The sequence below is a fragment of the Anoplolepis gracilipes genome, chromosome 3 (genome assembly GCF_047496725.1).
Source record: "Anoplolepis gracilipes chromosome 3, ASM4749672v1, whole genome shotgun sequence".
Lineage (NCBI taxonomy): Eukaryota > Metazoa > Arthropoda > Insecta > Hymenoptera > Formicidae > Anoplolepis > Anoplolepis gracilipes.
Window position 1 is genome coordinate 8,522,676 of NC_132972.1, and position 22,575 is coordinate 8,545,250.

Consider the following 22,575-nt stretch of genomic DNA (forward strand, 5'->3'; position numbering starts at 1 on the left):
TTAAAAATATTTTTAAACAATAAAAATTATTATTTTTTCTATATTAAAACTTTATTATATTAGCTTTCTCCGAGATTTTTATTACATGATTTATTTGTATCGTTTGATTTTTAGACATGAAAAGATCATCATTCTGTAATTAATGTTTATTTTTATCAAAATAATTTCTATAATAGAGGTAATAAAAAAACTTTGTTCTTTATTTTAATTTCAGTATATTAAATAAACATCATATGTACAAATATATATATATATTAGAAGTTTTGTCTTTTTTATTTTTCTTATTTTTTATTAAAAATAGCAAATTTATACAATTATCGGCAGAAAAACAGAAAAAAGGTTAGACATTAAAAAACGTAAAATTTATGGGGGTTTTAAGTTTGCGAGGAAACTAATTATTTGATACATAATATATATATGCTTTTCAAATTTAGGTTCACACATAATATAAAATTATCAATTATTTTTTTCAGTCTATCAATAATCACTTATGCTAAAATATATAATTTTGTATTACATGTTTTACGCAGTTGAACGTTAAAAAACATTATCACATCAATTTGAACGCATTTCACGACATCGCAGCTTCCTGCGATCTCGTCAAAATGTTTTCTGCCTTATTTTCTGCCATATATTTTTTCATCGAGCAACAATTATGAAATGTTATAACAATCTAACATACATTTGTAATTACAATACATTAGATATGTATGAAAGTGATATATTATACATATACATACAACAAAATATATATTACTTTTTTTACCATCATATACACATATACACAAAATTTATGAATATACCCTGTTCCAGAAAATGTGGAATTTGGTCCTTTTTCCGATGTCATGTTTGTGACGTCATTTGTCAGACAAATAAATTCAATAAATATACACTTATGTGAAGTGTCCCCTTTTTGATTAGAGCTCTTTAACTTGGCACGAAAATTTTTTTACGCTTTATCGAAATACTCAAATTATTTTCGAGAAAATTCTCAAAATTAATTTTATACAATATGCACATATAATAGCGCAATGATTTTCAAAGGTTTTGTTAGTTACGCGCTTTCTGCTTCTAAAAATTCACATAGATATAAATAATATTCTCTTTACAAATAAAATTTAAAAATTGTCAATTATACAAAGAAGATTGATATGATTATAAACCATATTACCAATATTAAAAGAATTACTATAATTATAACAGGTAAAGTTACAATCGGTAAAAATGATTATCTCTTATTTTGTCGCTTATTTTGAAATGTTTAAATTTTCATAAGTTTTGATTTTATGTAATATATACCTATATATATAGAGTGGCACATAGTGTTATTGTTTTATAATTGAAAGACGTCAATTAGTTCTTTATAAATATGAAAGTCTTTATGGTTAAATTTCCATTGAATGAGAAAAATATATAGATACGATTATATAAAATACAACAATGATATAGTAGCAAGTAATCTCGTGTTCCATAAATTCACACCTGATGCACTGTTTTACATATCGGGTTAGATATAAATACATTAATATATTAAAAATTGCGCATTATTACGCTAAAACGTCAAAGTTATATTACAGTACATTATATTACAATTTATGGAATATCCATGTATGCGATATATCGCAAACACAGTTACCGTAATAATTTTTAAATATTTTTATATTCATGACACACATACACACACACACACACACACACACACGTTTTTACAAAAATGCATTTTTTTTTTGTAAATAGAAGAATAATTGCAACTATGGCAATAAGTCTTATTTCTTCACTGCAAAAAATAAATGCAACAGAGTTAGAAGAATGTATGATAATTATCAGTTCAATATTTCTTGCCTATTATAATAGATACAATTGGAGTCACAGAAGAAAGTCTTTTTAATTTGTAATGATCTCTATTGCTGATTCGACGACGCGTTTATATCAGCGTAGATCATTTCAGCTTGTTGTGGGCAGATTTGAAAAGATACGAGATCGGGATTTTCTTCTTGCTGCGATGATACTTGTTGCTGTTGCTGCTGTTGGTGTTGTAATTGTGAGTGTTGTTGCTGCTGTTGGTTTTGAATTATAGCACCTACATTGCCATGCGTCGAATTTGGCGATGGACTCATTTGCAAGGAATGCGAAAATAATTCCGTAGGCACTATAGGCACTGGAACGGTGATCGGTATGGAAAGTACATTGACGCCTTGTATATTATTGGAATTGGGCAACTGTACGTTAGTATTGTTAGTGTTGCATCGATTCGCTTGCTGACACGGATTCGATGGATTGTATGATATACTTGTCTGAAACCCAAATATCGATCAATGATTTTTAATGTCTTTCTATAAGCAAGCAGAATCTGATTTTTAAATATGTAACTCTAATCGACAATATTTTATTATTTAATAAAATAGATATACGTTTAAAGAGTAAAATGCAAAAAAGATTTCGCAAAGTTTTTCATTTGAAAGACATACGAACATTTAATAGTGGCGTGAGAATCCCGTATCGAGCTATAAACAATTGTTCTGAAACTCTTCTTAGTTCCTCCTGTTGATGAACAATCAACTGTTGTAATTCTTCGTGCTTCCTTTGTAATTCGTCTTGTATTTGATTTTGCGTAGGAGTCATCACTATACCCTGTTGATGTAACATCTGAAATATTGAGAATAGAAAAATTGTAAAAACACATAGGAAAATAGATAACTAATAAAAATCAAATGTAATCATTCGATTTATTTATAGAATATTATTACATTAAAATAAAAGAAATGTTGAAAAAATATGTACAGAAAAAGTCTTCCGTTTATAGAAAATTAATTAAAATGCAATCGTATAATAACGCGTGTGAGTGAAAATTGCATTTCAAGTACAATTGTAATAGAAACTTGTACATTTTAAGCACAGGGTATTTATATTATACATTTATAATAGGCAATACGTATTAATATCGAGTTATTTAACTGTTTACCTCGTGGGTGGGCACGGTTGAAAGAATAGGGGCAGCAAATTCCGTTGTGACGACTGACTGCAGATTAACAGTTGCATATTGTGTGGGATCCATAAAATTAATGCATGACTGATTGACATCCAGCTGATTTTGAGATTGCTGTTGCGGCTGCTGCGGCTGCTGTTGCGTTTGTTGTTGTTGTTGCCTGTTGTCCATCGATGCAATCGGCTTTGACACTACAGAACTGCTTGTGGAAGCCGCGTTCGAGTGCGAGCCATGCGTTATTTGTGAATATGGGGAACTTCGTAACGAGACGGATATCGATGATGTATTGGAATCACCGCAATGTCGGAGACTGGATGCGCTTGTCATCGACTTTAATGTCTTCGATGATTTGTTTGACCATTGCGTCAACGGTGTTTGATAAGATGTTGTGACCTACACATATGTAAGAATGTGAATTATGTCTTAAATATAAATATATATATATTATACAATAATCAAATTAAATTATAATAATATTTTTAATATTGTATGTATATATGTATGTGTGTATGTATATATAAGAAAAAAGTTTTCCTTCTTTCTGTATAAACAAATGTTTTTTTACTATTTTATAATATTTATAATTACTATTTTAATATTTTATTATTTTATATACATTTTATTAATACTGTTATTATTTCAAATTAAATGTTTTAAATATATTTGACACTGTCTAAAAATTTGTGCAAGAAAAAATCTATGCGCGTAATAATGTCTGTCCTATTGTTCTCTTTCTTATTTTATTTTTAAAATAAGTATTAATTATTATTTTCATGTTTCTACTGTATTATTTAATTCAATCTTATTTTTTATACAAAAAATAATCTATTCGCGAGATATTCTTCTAGTAAATCATGCAATAAAAATAATTATAATCATAATAAAATCAAGAAAGCAGAAAACAATATACAAATGTGTAAGAAATTGTTTGTCAATAATATCTCTACTAAATATCTGTTCCACGTAAATTTAAATATAAAATTTATATAATGTAAAAAGTTATTAATTTAATAGTTAGAGGAAATGTACTCTCTGAACGGTTTAATTTCTTACTGTTTTTACATACGTATTTGTCTTGTGCCATACAATTGATATTGCAATAATTTTGTGGAATTTTATAATTCTACGATCGCGCGTATTATATCGCGTCTATCTTACTTGTTTTACGGGTATTAAAACATCCTGATTTTCCGTTTTATCATAACCCCCCGATTCCGCGTGCAATTCCTTCATTACGTCGACATAACTGACCACGTAATGCGTGCACACGATAAATTCAGGCTTCGAGTTCCACTGATTGTACGTGATGTAAAATCTGGTCTGCAGCCAAATCCATTGTTGACCCTTTGTGAGGAATCTATAGTAGCAAGATGTTCCCTCGCCTTTCTGCATCACTAAAGATTAATAAAATAATTAATAATTTGCGCTGCATGTGTTTCTATTTTTTTAATTTTATTTTATTGTTTATTACTCACGTGATTCATGGCATGTAACAACATTGTCTAAATCGTCGACATGATAATAATCGTAACCAGAAGTGCCTAAAACTTCAAAAGGCAAATATCCGATGATGGGCGGGGCTCTGTGATCTAAAAAAAGAAATTTCCATTCCAGACTATGGCGGGATGTAAATTCTGACTTTGCGTTATCTGTCACGGATAATTCTCGGATGAGTTGAGGAGTCTGAAGACGTCCTGTACCCACGAATACTAATCTGCAAAATTAAATTTGAGTTCATATCCTGGAATGTGCAATTTTATTTTTATATATATTTTTTAAAATTGAACAGGGAGAAAATACTTGTTGTCTGATGCATTGGTGTTACTAAATTTTTGACTTGGCAGTAGATTGTTGACATCGTTATCCATAGCAGACCCTACAAAAATACAAAATTATATTTCATAATTAAATATAAAATTATTTCGTAAAAAAACCTTGACTTTAAAAATATACAATTTATAAGAATGATTTTTTACTTACGAAAATATCCGATAAACTGTACAAGTTCGTAGACAGATTCTTCTTGAAAATTAATTCCGCCTCTTTTGATGTGACACGTGAAAGATATTTGGTCTTCTGTCACAATACAAAAGGTTATATATAATAAAAATTATGTAAACCTCCTGGCTCTCTCTCTCTCTCTCTCTCTCTCTCTCTCTCTCTCTCTCTCTCTCATTACTCGTGAATAGTACCTTTTTTCACAACGCGTTTATCTTGCGTGCTCCCGGGATTCAACAAGACATTATACAAGTGTGGCTGGTCTTCTTGATATGTTATATTATAAATAGTCGTGTTCTCTAATTCGTTCGGAAGATATCCAAGCAGAGACGTAACACTTTCGGAGACATAATAAATACGTCCATTCGAGGAGAAAAGTATTATAAATCCGTCCAATGCCTACAGTCGTATAAAAAAAGTTTAAATAATATAGCAAATATCTGAACAAAAACCATAAGATTTATTATAGACTTATGATTTATTACAGACAGTTTTACCTCTAATATAAGATGAGTGAATTCTTCGTTGGAAAGAAAAGATGGTTTCCAATTTTCTTGGATCTCATGGACTCTCGATCTAACTGCTATCTCTGAAATAGTCAATTACTATATACAATTTAATTTCAATAAAAAGACATGTTTAAGAGTTTAACTAAAGGATAAAAAAACGTTACATTTATTTAAACATAATGTTAAGTATCAGTATAAAACTTCAAATAGTTTTAATTATAAAAACATTAAAAAAGATATATTGAATGCTGTAAAGATTTCACGCCTACCATTGTGATTTTTTAGAAATAAAATTGTTGATTTCAGCACTGTAGATTTGTCCATTTTCCGCGTATTGGCACTAATCATGCTGCCAAGCTCGTTCACAAGCATGTTAAATTGATCCCTGCGTTTCTTTTCGCTGAGATTACGCGATTTTCTAAAAGACAAATATTTTATTTATTTATTGCAATAATTATTAACAGTTGATTATATAAAAATTTTTTTATGTGCTTTTACCGCTTCGAATCGTCTTTATCGTCCATATCATCGTCCATGATGGAGACACGTGTATTTTAATTTAAATGGTAAAACTTTTGGCGGAATGTGTGTGGAATGTATGCCTCTTGCGTTATATTACTACTGCGTCTGCAGAAAGAAGATTACATTCATATTGAGTTATGTTTATGTTAATTTTACACATTGTACGATGTATTTAAACTCCGTTTTTGGAGTTAAAATGGTACTTAAAGTAGTATAATTTTATTTAAAGTAGTATAATTTTAGAGAACGAGAGGTATAGTCAAAAAGTACAAAATTAATCCTTAATATTTGTCAAGTGATAATGCTCTATAAACCGCATATATTTTGCAAAAGATTCATTTATCATAAAAGCATATAAAATGATTAAAATAAAATTTTAACAAGAAACTATACATATTAAAATCATAATCACATATTCCATTTTTGAATCTATGACCTACTTACAAATAACTATTTTATATTACATTGTTTTATATATTTGTCTAAATTGTATTTTATAATATAAAAATAACAGAATTATTCTTCAAAATTAAAGCATGTAAATAAATTTTGCAATTTTTTACCAAAGAAAAGCGACTTGCATTATACGATACAAGAAAATTAAAAATTCAATATTATATGTTGATTTAAACAGAAGAGTTGTATAAAATTTTTGTAAGCAAGAAATGATTTTAAATATTAATAATCACACACATACAACATCATTATCGAGTAATATAAATTACTTTCTTTCATTTTCATATAAATTCTGATTACCTTTCAATATTATAAACATTGCTTTCGAATAGATCATGACGTCAAAAATCCGAATAAAACTCGATAGAATAAATTTGCAAAAATATTTTCAAAAATTACATAATAAAATAACAACATTAACATTGATAAAAATAATTATTTGATTTAAAAACGTCTTGAGAAATTAGCACAAAAAAGACAATTGTATTAAGGTATAAATTATTAACAGAAATTTACATAATATGTTACGTTTACGTAATATGTTAATGAAATAATAATTTATGTAGCATAATCGTTTTCATTTTATTATATGGTAAATCGAATAAATCAATGCAAACTTTGATCAAGTGGAAACGGTCGCGTGCTACGACCGTGATCAGAAGCCGACCAACTGTGGATATATTACATTTGCAGATATATTTGTTATAAATTATTAAAATATTATATAAATGTACCGGCAACAAAATTTAAACAAACATTTCATAAATATAATAATTCTTTCCTTGACAATTAAAAAAGATTAATTAAGCTAATGAGTTTCGCTTAAATAAAAAATTATTTTATTTTATACAATATACAACAATTGTATACATTTGTGCTGCATGAAGTTTCACGTATTACCTGTGATCTATCATAAATGCAGATTTGAAAGTATATATTTTTATCATGTGTATTTTACTATATTAATTAATTCAATACCTGTTTTGCAACGCTCAGACGTTCCCGGGGTTAATCATTCTTAAATCCTTTCACGCATTTAAGTAAACAGACTTTTTTGCAGAACAACTTTCAATTACCGGTTCACAATACATTACGATAGATAATTGCAACAGTCACGTGATCACTACAGTTTCTTCGTGAGAAAAATATTTAATGAAACTTTTCCACGCACGGATTAAATAATTCGATCAAGAGATTGGATCACGATTAGTCCAGTCTAACGATAAATCACAAAAGAAGCGTTGGATTCTATAAGCATGAAGTTTTAACGCTAAAATCTCTGGATTGTTCAGAATGATGATCACCATGAAACTAAAACTTCGTTGCATCAATCGCGAGAGGAGAGACTACATTTACCCGCGAATATCGATGTCGGCAAAGAGTCCCATTCACTCCGATTGACAGAAGGAATGCACGCGTGAACCTTCGCTTCTCGTGCACTGATTTTACTCGCACGCGGATTCTCAGGTCGAGGGAGTGCGTTGGATTTCCCGTGTCTTTCGTCGATCATTTCTCAACAATGTCGCGTTCACTCGCACGCGATGACGTCCTCGTCGATAGTACCGTGACATCTTTCACGTAGGAGATACTCGCTGCTGATCCATCAGCTCCGACGACAATCGCTCCGATTTTCTACGTCGCCTCGATGTCAATCACGCGATCACGATGCTATTGCGAGATGCCGCCATAGGCTGCTGCCGACTGTAGCGCCTTGTATCCAGGTTCATTAGCCGAGCCTAATCGATCGCGAACGCGTGTCGCGAGTTTTTACGCGCGATTCCGCGCGATGATTGCGAAAACCGGAGAGTAGGCCAAGTAGACGAGCCAGAATTGCCAACCGCTTTGTAATAAAAGTCCCCTTCGCTCAGGGAAACTCTGCGCCTATGCACAAGTATCTCACTTTTCCTCAGCTGCAGTTTGTATGAATTACGTGTCGAACCTGCTGACTTCAAAGTGGAATAGCGTATCTTTAATATTTTTTAATTTCCCTAAATGGAGCAGATTTGCAGAACCGATACGGAATAGATGGGTCAATCATTCTCTGTGTTAGAAATTTATTTCTCTTTTTGAAGGAAGATGGTTGATTCTGAAAAGTTTGAATTTTTTAATCTTGTATTTAAAGTTGCAGTGATAAAAGGTAACACCAGGTGAGACAATTTTATCGATTCAAAATTGCTGTGCAATGGAGCAGACGTGAAATAAAATAAAGATTAATTTCTCAAAAATTGAAGTTGAAAGAAATTACATATACAATTATATTTACTCGTATGTTATTTCGTTATCTATTTCGAGAGAAGATTCGTAAAAAATTCGATAAAAAAACTGTTCGCCCCTACCGTGCAATCATTTTATAGAAAGACGAGAAAATCTCGCTCGTATTGTCCATACTGGCATCGGCCGACCTCACGATGAATTTTCACGTAGCGAAAATGAGCTAGAGAGCTGTTTTCCGATAATGCGCAGTCGCGGCTTTATCGCCCGTTGCCGTCATGCATTTGTACAGACCCCGCGGTGAATGCGCGCAATAATATATTACCTCGCGACGCACATTCAAGCATATAGCGATTGGCTGACCGCGGTACATTTCAAACATCGGTCTGCACAACACATGCATTCAGGCTGTGTACCCGCAGCAGTCGTCAACTAAGCATTCGCCAAAGTAATTCGCATGTCGTGTGACATCTGATATTTCCCGCGCGTGAAGAAATCATCGCAGCAAAAATATATAAATTCCTCGATATTTGCGAATGTGCAGCCTTGTTTCGCTGAGAGAGATACTCATCGCACCATTTTTTACCGCCACGAAATAACAAGGTATATATCTTTTTTTTTTCCCTGCGACAGGAAGAAAAAGCGAGATTATGGAAATATTTCATGTTCAGATATATTTATCGATTAATTTAATTTTTTTTCTCTGACAAAAAGTTTAATGCACATCGCAGTGTCATTCTTTGGAAAATTATTATCTTTACAAAAATTATATTGCGCTCAATTACGTAATGCTATTAAAATTTCAATCGTTTGCAAGTCAGAAATAACCACTGTCCTTTTTTTATATCTTATCGGTAATTAAAAAGTATATAAAGAGACATTTCGCACATGATAAGGTATGTAAAATAAAACACGGATAGTTCAATAAATTTTACATAATATTTATTATTTATAGTGTACTCAGAAATGTCGGGCCTCAACCAGTGGGCCTTCTTCTTTTGACATATTTGATCAATGAACATCACAATGTTAATTTTCCTCTAGTCCGTATAATTACTTCTCTTCTCTATTAAAAGCGACGCGCAATCTGCTCGTGTCGCTGCGATAGAACACACATACAAGCATTACGACGGCCTATATCTCTGCATTGTGTGAAATACTCGAGATTCTCTCGTTCGTTGCGCTGAACAGGCCATAAAACCGCGAGGTCAAATCCACTCGGCGGGGGAATGACGGACAAAGTAGGTTGTCACGAGCGGTATTTAATGCAGTGGTCACGTAAAAAGTAGCTCGTGAAACTCAAACGACGTAACGAGCGGATTGCGCGTCGCAAAAAATAGATATGTCCAGCTTCGCGACTCTTGGTTCTCACTCACAATTCAACATGCCAGCATATTCGTACAACAAAACATCGAATAACAACTGCGTATAAAAAACAAAACGAAAGGAAGAGGTCTATATCAGTCGCAAACTCGTCGTAAGTTTTGAATTTTGATCGGCGCGCGTATTCTCGACAATTAATTAATGTCCGATAACTATATATTAAAACGCAACGTGTTGTATTATTGTAAAACATTTTCCTTTTCTTTTTTTTTTTTTTTTTTTTTACGTATTGGATAAGTCATCGCCAAATTTATACAGTCCGTTTTCTCACCGTCGGAAAACAGTTTTTCGCTTTTTATGTTGTCCATTTCGGGCCGACATTCGAGGAGTTCCCAAAAATGATGGGTTTTTAAAGTAGGAGATGAAGGAAGAGGAGGGCGGGAGAGGGAACGGGGGAATGGATTTTGACTTTCCTTTTTTTTCTCTTTTTATCTCGTATTACAGCAACCAACCACATTCCCACTGTACACGCCTCTTTCTCTACTCAATTCTTCGTCCTTTCGCGGACAATGCAAAATTAAAATACGCACGTATCGCGTTGGAAAATGAAACGCCCTAATCGGACAAGGATTCGCATTTCGACGCCGAGATTCATCTCCCTATTACGTTTGTCGAATTATCTTGTCCGCGTCGTTTCCATCTCCGACGCGACAAATTGAAAATTCTCCGCTGGCCAGTCGTTAAAAATTCGAGATTATCAAACTGCAACAATGCCTTTCATCTGTTATTATTTTTTCTATTGAATTATAGTATTGCTCACAATTTTACTATCTTATTATAGTACAAGAACAATTGACAGTATGATTTTAAATAATTATCAAATAAATATTGAAGAAATATAGGTATTTCAAAATGTGTATATTTAAATGAGAATATATTTTTATTTATAATAAACATATATTTTACATAAAATTCATATATCTATTAAAAAATTCATTTTTTTTCTTTTTTTTTCAATCAGATAATATAATTTCATATTTTTATTGCAATTCGTTATTGTTGAATTAAAAAAATCAATATATCTTTAAAATGCAGAATTTGATTTGTTAAAAAAATGTCGAATGTCCCCTTAAATATAAAATGGAGTGTTGTTAGCTACGCTGGAAGCGAATCGCAGAGATTGCAATTTCGGAGTAAGTGGCGATTTATTTCGTTGTTTACATGTCGCTTGCTCTCAAATTTGTACGAAGTTGAACACGATGCTGCAGCTTCGAATCGAATCTCAACGACTGGTCGGCGGGTGCTTGCTAATAAATGACGCGGAGGCGACAGTGGCGCAAGGGGTACATTTAAGTTCTCATTATATAGGAATCGAGGGGACCCCCAATATTCAAAAAACTTGATAAAAATATCAGTATTATCTATATATATATATATATATATATATATATATATATATATATATATATATATATATATATATATATATATATATATATATATATATATATATATATATACCTCGCGCCGCTCTTGCACGCCCGCCCGCTTCTGGCCCACCTTAATTAATTCTCTTAAACCTCCAAAAACACACTTCGTTCAACTTAGCGCTATACGAAATGATCTCGTTACGATACGATAATATATATAATATATATATAATATATATATTATATTCTACATTACATTACTATGTTCGAAAAATAATATTACAATATATAGTGTATGTGTGTGTTATTACGTGTATTATCAGTATTTTTTTTGTGTTTCTTTCTTCTTATTCTTCCTCTGCTTTACGATAGTTTGCCACCACATTCTCACTTTATCGCTTTTTTTTCCTTATTATACGCGCGATAATACCTAAAATTTACAATTAGTTATACACGACGATCTCGACGCTGCTGAGAGGAGATCGGTGACGGTGCGTAGGTCAATCTGCATTGCTGGATTCGTTATAAAAAATTATGTGTCGTAATGAGTAGAAATGACTCTGGCTATATAAAATTGTCGTGTAATACTAAATAATGTTAAGCTAGTAGGTCGATAATACCTTTTCAAAGAAACGTTTTGTTCTTTTCTCCACTGTTTCCACGGTCAACAAATATCGATAAAGATGTTTTTTTAAAAGCGATAACTATACCCAAACAGCACATGTCTCTCAAAGATAACTAAAAGACGACTTAAAGACGTCTCATTATTTTTTTTTAGATATCTTTAAGATGTCTTTTGGCCTTTCTGTGCTGTATGACTTACAATAAGAGATTTTCAGTTCCTTCAGTTCAATACGTGCGCGCGAGAAACCTTAGAGTTGAAAAAAATAGAAAAAGGAGAACACTATCAAGAAATCTTTAAATACTTATATCAAATAGGCATATTTATTTCTTAAAGATTTTACTCTCAGATTTCTGTTTTTTCAACTATAAGACATCACATTACTAAAGATTGATTCGTGTGTATATATCGCTGTTAAAAAGTCACCTTCAATTTTTAAGTCGCCCTCGTCTCACCAAATCAACCATTTTGAAATATTCTTTTCAAATTGCGGAGATGACAAAAACTGACTTTGAAAAAGGCAGCCTCCCGCTTATAATCTACCACGGAATGCCCTATGAGATTTATTCTCGTTATCATCGTTATATATACGCGGAATCAGATTGCTCTCAGCAGCGCGCACAATTATACTACCAAATCCTTTCAATGTGTGTATACATGTATGTATGTGTGTATGTGTGTTGTGTGGTTGTGTGTGATGTAAAACCGCTAGGCGCTTCTCTTCTCTTTCTTTCTTTCTCTCCTTCTCTTCTTTTTTTTTTTTTTTAATTTGAATAACAACCATCTTTTAATTTGTTTCACTAAATATATCACAAACTGCCGGTGGTTAGTGCAGCTCTTTCGCTATTTTCGCTAAACGCAACGATCGTTGTTCTATAAACGCTTCTGAGCGTTTTTGCTTTTATATAAGTTGATATCGATATCGGCAACGAAGCGTTTAGCGTAAACGCGCGAACTACCACCGGAAAAATATAACGTTAAGGGATTACATGTTAATAGTTACATCACTGTCGGCAGACGCAGTGATCCGAAGGATCGTCAGGATACTACCCTCGCGTCTACGTATCCGGAAAATCCTTCGTCCTCGTCTCCAACGTACGGTTAGTTTAAGTGTCGAACTAGTAATTTTCCGTATATTATGCTGCCACAGAAGATTCTCTTTATATATATTCTTAAAGTGTAAATATCTTTATAAATTCATGACCTTAATTATTTTATGTAATTTTTAACTTTTTTTTTTGTTCTTTAATCTTGTAGAGATTCCCGATAGATTTACTTCAATTTAGTCTTCACGCGTTGTTCACCGTTAATTTTTTTTTTTTTTTATGTTTTCTTTTGTTCTCGAAAACTTGTAGTCAAGGGGGGCGACCGTGTTATTATGTTGAAAGGGGGGAAAGGGTATATGTGACGGCAGGAATAAGGGATTAGAGAGATCAAGCCATCTTTGTTAGATATAAAATCAAATGTAACATATTAAATCACACTTTTTCCCGAGAAGATAAAGAGACACCGGGGAACTAAAATACTACTGACAACAGAAAGTATGTTTCACATCACGATTTCGAGGAAAACGCTTGACAGGAAAGAAAGCGTCATAAAATTAAAGGAAAGACGTCCGTAAAATTAAACCCTCGCGCGTACGAAGCCGGAGAATATAGACTGTTATACAATAGATCGCAGCTACTACGCTCATGATAGCGTGTACGCACACAGCTGATCCGTTCGGTGACGGATGAAGTGTGCGATCGCGCCGCGCGACATGTGACTCGCGTGACGTTACATGACACTCAATTGTCAGTCTCAGCTGTTCGTCGTCGATTCGCACGTCCACGTGGCGCGATCGCTGCCTCTGCCCGTAGATCGTCGGTACCGTCCGTCGGAAAAACCGCAGCGAGTTGAGACGAATCGCGTTATAAAAGCTGAAAGTGCAGCGCGATAATAACATTCGAATAAAACAATTCGAATTGAAGAATAATAATTGTTATCGGTGATTGAAGGAAATGAATTTAATATTAAAGCATTGATTCTCATTCTCTATATTCGAAATGGTTATAATAAAAAAAGTTTACGGTAAATATAAAATTTTTTTGGCATAATCAAATCTCTTACATAATATTTCATTCGCTTTAATTATTTCCTCGCGCTAACTAATTATTTGTATATTACAGAAAAATTTCCACGTATTCGTCTTTGAATCTGAAACATATACAACACGAGCCTGATTTTAAACTAAAAGAATGATGTGTTATGATCATTTTTAAAAATCGACAGCAAAAACCAATACCCGACACGGAAGAAAATTGTCAATGCAGCGAGTAGCAAAGGTATCATGTCTTAAGCAAGCCGATTTTAACTACGCGCGCGTTAATAAGAGATATTTTGCTATTTATATATGGTTGTTCGTAGTGTAACTTTCAAGATATGCGAATATATTTAAGACATTGACATTTACGTGTATGTATATTTGTATATTTCGGCATCTGTGTGTATGTATGTCTGTGTTTTGCGCGTGTAAGTGGGGTCGAGGGTCTAAGAAGCATCTCGCAAGAGGCGCAAAGCTTACACACAAGCGGGGAAGAAACACGCTCGACTTGAATCGATTTCAACACGAAGATGACGACTTACAGATAATGAGAGGGAAGGAAGGGGGGGGGGTGAGGTTGGATCTCTATTATTTAAATATTGATCCGGACAAGAAGCGAACTCCGGTGCTACTTTCTATAATACGTTATACTTCGAAGTCGTTGATTAAAGTGCAATTACATTGTCTTGCAAGCCGTAAGTAATATATAGATATTTTTTTTCTTTCTTTCTCTCTCTCTCTCTCTCTCTCTCTCTCTCTTTCTCTCTTTTTCTCCTTCTATGCGATTTAATATTTAAAGTTAATCAGTAGAGTAGACACTTTTCTACATGATTTCTGAAATCGTGATAATCGGAGTACGTAGTCTAATATAGCATGTTGAGAGAGAGAGAGAGAGAGAGAGAGAGAGAGAGAAAAAGCGAGAGAGAAAGAGAGAGAGAGAGAGAGAGAAAGAGAGAGAGGGAGAAAGAGAGGAAGAAAGAGGGAAAGGAGCGGGTGGGGAATATTTTGGATACGCTTTTCTTCGATTTCAGGCCGAAGATACACACGAACGTTTCCAGGACAGGATTTAGACCGGGTACGAGGTCTGTCTCCAGTGAGAAAGTAGAGTATTTTCCGTGAAGAGCATGCCTCCTCCAAGTAAAGTTCGTCGTGAGAGCTCGAAAGAAGCGTTCCGCTTTGTTCGTTTAGTGTTTCATCTTGAATACCCTACTTCATCTAAGTCATTGTATATAATACGTTCGTGTATAATATTACCTAGAGACACTAAGCGTTACTAACGCGAGATTAAAATCGTTCCTTCTCTGTCTTTCTTTCTCTCGCACTCTCTTTCGTTTTAACGGGTAGGGGGACAAGGGCAGGGGAGAAGCCACAAGGAGAGCATGAGAAGCGGAAATGAAGAAATAACGAAACGGCAGCGCACAAGAATTGTCCGCGGGCCTGCTCTCGATGATCTCCCGTCACCAGCGAATCGCAGGGAGAATCCCAGCAAAGGGCGACCGATATAGCAACAATGATTACTATCTACTAAAGCTATTAAGCTTAATGCTCGATACATCGACATGCAATTAGTTTTGTTCGGTAAAACTCTCGTCCTAAGGGCTACAATATACCGCTCTCTAGACGTTAAATAATCTAATTCAAAAATACTATATAGAGTCCTCGTTTAGCTTAGTCGAAAGGTTAATATCCATCAACATCGAACTACCAATGTCAAGGCTTTTTATCTAGAAAGTCGCTTAAATGTTTTTTTTTCTCTTTTTCTTTATCTAGACAATTTTCCATTACGTTTGCAAATATAAGTTAATCGCTCTTACACAGGGGGCGGGGGAGGGAGGGGGCATTCCTCTGTCGTTGACAATTATCAAAAATCGCAGCGCGACACGTGTGTGGCGGGAGATGACACCCGCCTCTGTTCCTTCATATCAAAATATGTTTTTCCTTCTTTTTTTCCTGTTCGATTTGCATGCCAGCTGGAGGAAAATCGCCCGCATATTCGGGGAAAAAAGTCTGCATACATACACGTATATATACATATATAATAGTACTCTGAATAAAAGGAACTCTCTTGAAGAATCGCGTACAGCATCGAGGGAGCGATTGCTCAATCTCGGAATGTGTTCACGTATACGTATCCACGCACATATATTATGCGTAGATACGTATATATGAAATAACATCCGGTTGCTTCTCTCTTGTGTTCCATACGAAAATTCATCTCGTTCCTTCCACTATACCTATCTTTCTTTCTCGCTACTTCTCTTTCTCGAGCCTTTTGTGCTTGTACTATGACTTCTTGTTGCATGCGAATTATTAGGTACCGACAAGGGAAACATTTCGCACACAAAGTCTCAAGGCGATTTTTCTGCGGAGAAATCCAGTAACACTTTGCATTTAATTCGACACTCGAATTATTATTCAAATAAAAACTAATCTGCCTTTATTTAAATGTCATGGTCAGCTTACGATTTACTATATCAAATAAAAATCAAAATTATGTATATGTTTATATATCTTTATATATATTCGTTCTGTTGCAATAATTATGCCTAATCTTTTTATAATCTTGAATCTAAAAACTAAACCGTTAATTGCCTTATAATTATATATAATAGTTTAAACAGCATTCAGATTTGAGAAGTTTATTTATGGAAAATAAATAATCAGATGATAAATATTATTTTAGAAATTTTTAAATCCACAGATTTGCAAAATTAAAAATCATAATTATAATAAACATATTTCAATCATCAAAATTTCTTCTTATATGTATTAAAAATATTACAATGTCAATTTTATAAAATTTTAATCGTACATTTAAACATGAATTTTATCATGAATTAAATCGAAATATGAATTTTCCCGATACTTTTGGATAATTTTATAACGTTAATTATTTACCTCACACAATTCATAATTCTTCTAAATATAAAAAAAGAACATGGCTATTTTATTTCAATTTAATATTTCTATCTTGAATTAATTTTAGGAAACCTTATTCGTGAAAATTGTTTAATAAATTAGATGCAGACTTTCAACTTTATCTAAAGAAGTATACCTGACATTGCTTGTGTGTTTGTGTTACATCTAATTGCATCAAGTGACGTCAAGTAGTTTTTATAGTAAATCTTTCAAATGTCAACTTTAAACAAAATTTTATCAACAATATTTAATTCATTTCCTTATAATCAACGATTAATTTATCTTGGATTTTATATCTTGCAAATTTATTAAAAAATATTTACCTTGAGTTTCTCGAAACATTTTTTATCCACTTTAATTTCGAAAAAAACTAATACTATTTATTGTATTTCACGTAATATATTAAATATCTTAATCATATTATATTGAATTAAAAAGATTTTCTGTTCCTATTTTCCAAAGAAAAATTTTCTTCTAAATCTTACTTGCTAAGTAAAAAAAAATCAAATAAAAGCCTAATTTACTCTTTTGTTTTGATATTTTTTCTTAATATTTCAATCATTTTATTAGATAAGATATAAAACAATTTCTCTTTTTCAATTTGATTTTACAGTTTACATTTTGGAAGAGATGTTTAAAAAAAATTTCACTCTTCTCTACCGTTTTCCTTAAACGTTTCATGGCAACCGAATTGAATTTACGAAATCCTATAAGTCCCGTCGAAACTTCGTGGATGTAATTTGGGAAACGCACCCGGCACAATTGTCGACGGACAATCCGATTAATTGTAAGCAGATTAATCGCTAAAACATAGTGAGCGTTCCCGTTCGTTCTCTATCGCAATCGAATAATCGTGGCCATAAGTCGGAGTGCTGACCGATTTCTCCGTAGAATAAAAATACACCTCGCGCATTTCATTGTTCTATTTTCCTTCTATTTTTTTCCTTCCAATCTCTAATCAACCATCTTCTTTTTCTTTCTCGCCCTCCTTCTCATTTTCATTTCCTTTTCCTAGCAGAGTCAAAAATGCGTAGCGCGCAAGAAGCTAGGTAGGTAGGTACACACGAGCATATCCGACCAACACGAACGGTAGAACGCATGAGAATAGATTCCAGTCATTCTTGTTGACGCAAAACTCCCTGGAGGGGGGTTGAAAAAAAGTTGTCTTCCGCATCGCACGTAAAATACATACTTGAAAAAGTATCCTCATAATGTTTAACATTCCGTAAAAACTTAATTCTCAACTAGTAGCTTGCAGAAATACTTACTTGATATAAATTTGACAGCAAAACTCCAGTTGAGAATTAACTCCTGGACATCATATGCGTGTGTATGTGTGAGATACTCTTTAATCTTCGAATTTATAATCGCGTTTCTCATGCGATCCAGCGAGCAATCGTTGGCCATGCAAAGCAGCATTCTGTTTTTTTAAGCGGCAGCAAATATACAAATCACCCGCCGATTCATTGTCGTCGTTCAAGGAGGCGATACGTTTTCCCGTTCGACTTTCTCTCGCGAGGAAAACGAATCGTTCTCCTGAGAGATTCACCGACGAGAAGCGTCGAATACGGCGCCCGACATAAACGACGGCAAGAAATCCGCGCGGGCGAATCTCTTACTTGATTACAAATAATTGTTTTGCTTTGTGATTGCTTGCTGCAGCAGCTAAAACCCTTGACTCAAGTTGGGAAGCTCAAACTCCAGTGGATTCGTCACAACATTTTCATCGTGTTTTGTCATTGTCTTTTTTGTCGTTTCATGTTTCTTTTTTTTTTAGTTTTCGCTTTTTAAAATGACTCTCGTGATATTATATTTGTCCATAAATCGGAGCAGCGTTTCGTTCCTTCTTTCACTTTTGTCCGTTTATATATTTTTTTCTCATTTCTGCATTCGCATAATTATATCATTAATTATAATATTCGTTTACATTGTGTATTTACTAGAGAGATTTTGGTATTAAAGGGAAAGACGGGTATAGTACTGTCCGACGATTAATTTCGCGCTCTTTATAGATGCGTTGTCTGTATGTGACCGTTTTTTTTTTTTTTTTTTTTGTTTACCTAAAAACTAATTCATCGTTTAGCGATTAGAGAGGAAAATCCGTTCGAAAATAAGCCGAAGGCATCCCGGTCGTTTATCTCGTTTTCGAGGGCGTCGGGATCAGGGTGTACCTGAGCTTTAACGAACCGTACCATCGCGAGACGACACGAAAGGAGGAGTTATCGATAACTTCTCGAAGGACTTTGCTCGTCTAAACAGGCTGAGCGGCTGGCAGCGAGTGGGACGAATATCTGAATATCGTTCCTGCTCTTGGTGTCTTTCCGTACGAAGACGTAGTAAACGGGGAAAAATCTAGTTCACTTTTCATGATACCAAAGAAGAAGAAATATCCCGAAGACGAGGAGCGCGGGTCTCTAAGAGAAAGTATCGAGTATATTCTAAGTGGAATCACAATTGAAAATATCTCGCTCTCCTCTTCGTGGTGTCATTGAATCACTTAAATGGACATTCATATAGATTATTGTACTTAATTTTATATAATATAACGTATATATATATATATATATATGTATATATCTCTTTCTCTCTTTCTCTTCCTCTCTATGCATATCTAATTAAATCTATGTACATACTAAGTATGGGCACGGAGGAACTCGTCCGTATGTCTTTCCCCATTCGTTTCGATGAATTTACATGTACATCCCTCTTGAGTTGTAGCAATATCTATCGCATAATCGACGGTTATTAAAGACGGAAAAGTAGATAAAAAAATTTGAACGTATAAATTGTGACGTTACGTTAGGAATTAAAAGCGACGATATACGTATATATCAAAGAAGAAACAACGAAAATACAATTAAATAATTTCAAAACATATGACTAGAATTACAGTGTCGAGAGAGAAGCATATTAAAAGAAAAAAGGAAGAGCAAATTTAAAAAAGTCAACCTTGAAATCTGAGTGATTCGTCGCAAAGGAATTACATGTAAGTTATAAAACAAATTATTATATAACGTAATATTATATAACGTATAAAACGCCCTTCCCGCTCGTTCGCGAACTTATTTAACGAACAATTTGATAATCGATGACGATCCTAGAATCCTCAGTACTTTTTATTCTGTATATAGTGCTAACCGAGTTACTTTTCTCACGCAATAATACTATTTTATGTACACGAGTAATTTACAAAGTTGAACTTCCAGCTATATTCGCGCCTACTGGCAGCCTCGGATCTTTCCCTTCTAATACCAAAGATGTATTAATTTGTTTTTTTTTCCTTTTGCTTTGATAAGAGTGTCCTTTGATTCTTAAATGCTGTACAGGAACATTTACTTGCTTAACTTTTTAATCACTCGTTTAATATATATATTTTTATTATTTATTACTTTATATCCGTAGGCTTCTCTCGTCTCTCTTTCTTATACTTATTTTTTGTCGTTAGAGTACTTTGTGTTATATCTAAATTTCGTTTAAATAATTATATTATCGTCAAATTGATTGATTAAACGATTAATGTACTAACTTAAAAAAAAGAATAATACGATATAACAATTAGTAAAGTAAAAAAAAAGGGATGCGTGAAGGATCCTGATCCATCATCATGACTAGTTCAAAAGTGCATTTTTCATTTTCGCAATGTATTTCGGTATGAATATATTCGATAGATCAAATCGTATCGTATCGTTGGTCGGGAAAGTTGGTGTAAGCCTCTCCTGGACGGTAAAATGTCTTTCAAATATTTATATTGCCACGTGTGCTAGCATATATGGTGAAATTGGAAGTCTTATGCTGATCGCAGACTCGGAAGTTAAGACTCTCTCTCTCTCTCTCTCTCTCTCTCTCTCTCTCTCTCTCTCTCTCTCTCTCTCTCTCTCTCTCTCTCTCTCTCTCTCTCTCTCTCTCTCTCTCTCTCTCTCTCTCTCTTCTCTCTTTCTCTCTCTCTCTCTCTCTCTCTCTCTCTCTCTCTCTCTCTCTCTCTCTCTCTCTCTCTCTCTTCAGAGCAAATTCTCTCAAATGAGCGAATCACTCTTGGAGATATTTTGACGAGAAAATCAGGTCCGCAAGCGTGCCTTAATATTAATATCTTTTTCGACATATGTATATATACTTTGTAAAAAAATATTGCTCGGAACATCTGTTCTGGACGCGCGAGAATGTATCGTTCAAATTTTAAACTATGAAAAGAGAAATGAGATTCGCAGAGAGACGCGAATATATATATGCAAAGTGCACGCGTAATCGTGGAGCATAACTTGAAGAATAGCTTCGAAGAGTGCAATTAAGCGTGCACGAAAGAATTATCATGAAGAATGCATTTAATGACGAAAGACTCGACCGATGGAGGAGGGTCCTTCACGCGTTATATATGTATATACTACGGAAATATAATTATTGATTAAAAGATATTAACGCAACAATATTATTACGAAGACTGAAACAACTTATATAAACTTATTCCCTATCGATCGTGTAAACCTATACACGCGGCTTAGGCGGATCGATTTTTTTTTTTTTCGTTTGTTTCGAAGAGCAGATATAAAACGATTTCTCTCTCGCCTCTCCTTCTTTTCTTCTTCTTTTCTCGACAGCTCTCGCACGCACCAAGAATATCTCTTCGCGATATCTCCTCTCGCGATCGCTTCATACTTCCAGAAGTCTCTCTTCATATATCCTTAGTTATTAAATATAATTTCTTATCGTATGCATATAAATTTGTCATATACATTTGTCGTAGTGTAGTAATTAATTAGTGTTTACCCGCCTATAGAGAATGTGCGATTTTGCCAGTTTCTCGCGAACCAAGTAAGACGATCGCGAAAGTCTAGCCGGCGTAAAACACGTCCTAAGGCTTCCTGTTCCTCTCCTCGCGCGAGAGAATCGACCGCTTCGCAGTTTCCGACAATTCCGACGTTCCATTTCCGATCATTACTTGGCATCGCTCGCCTAATCATCGTCAATCAATCCGCCGATAACTACAGGTATTATTACGCTCCCCTTCGCGCGAAATTGTTACATCCCCTTTCGCATATGCATACATATACATATACATATCTCTCTTCGTATGTATATATACACACGTGTTTACATTATTATCATAAAAACAAAATATAATTAAGATTTGTTATATACGAGTATAAAAAACTTCGTTATATTCGCGCGCGCGCGCGCGCGCTCACCGCGTCTTATATATCATATCTCGTGTAAATTATTTCTCACACTCATCGTCTCGATATTTATCGTCATTATATTTTGTATTCTGCATACCTCTTTTTTTTTTTTTTTTTAAGATCAGCATCTATTCGTTTTGTCGTTTTGCGTTGATTCGCAGCCCCTAGCTAGTCTACTTATGCGATACAATTACGATTTCTCTCACGCCGAAATCTGGCGCGGATATACAATATTTTTTTTTTTCGAGACCTCTTTCTCTTCCGGACTCTCTCTCAAGAGCATGCCTTGCGTTGCGCGAACGTGCACTGCATGTCACGGCGAATGAAGACACTGCAAGTCCGGAG

The 22,575-nt window shown here is 33.8% G+C and overlaps 1 protein-coding gene across 1 annotated transcript; it reads right to left on the minus strand.

Moving 5' to 3' along the window:
• Positions 1-240: 240 nt before the first annotated feature.
• On the minus strand, positions 241-8,263 carry Clk (circadian locomoter output cycles kaput protein Clock). The gene is made up of 12 exons (XM_072888850.1): positions 7,450-8,263; positions 5,992-6,120; positions 5,763-5,911; positions 5,482-5,573; positions 5,179-5,383; positions 4,967-5,062; positions 4,787-4,862; positions 4,462-4,700; positions 4,145-4,380; positions 2,963-3,379; positions 2,473-2,646; positions 241-2,294 (listed from the first exon to the last, which is right to left on the minus strand). Exons 2-12 carry the CDS (start codon positions 6,027-6,029, stop codon positions 1,902-1,904), a joined length of 2,115 nt encoding a protein of 704 aa, XP_072744951.1. The 5' UTR covers positions 6,030-6,120; positions 7,450-8,263; the 3' UTR covers positions 241-1,901.
• Positions 8,264-22,575: the final 14,312 nt, after the last annotated feature.

What these genes read in the sequence shown, in the direction of transcription:
- Clk (XM_072888850.1), bottom strand. Translation starts at nt 6,029, where the DNA reads ATGGACGATGATATGGACGATAAAGACGATTCGAAGCG. An exon ending in ATTTCTAAAAAATCACAATG is followed by an intron (nt 5,574 to 5,762) that starts GTAGGCGTGAAA and finishes TGACTATTTCAG; the next exon opens with AGATAGCAGTTAGATCGAGA. An exon ending in TAAACGCGTTGTGAAAAAAG is followed by an intron (nt 5,063 to 5,178) that starts GTACTATTCACG and finishes GTATTGTGACAG; the next exon opens with AAGACCAAATATCTTTCACG.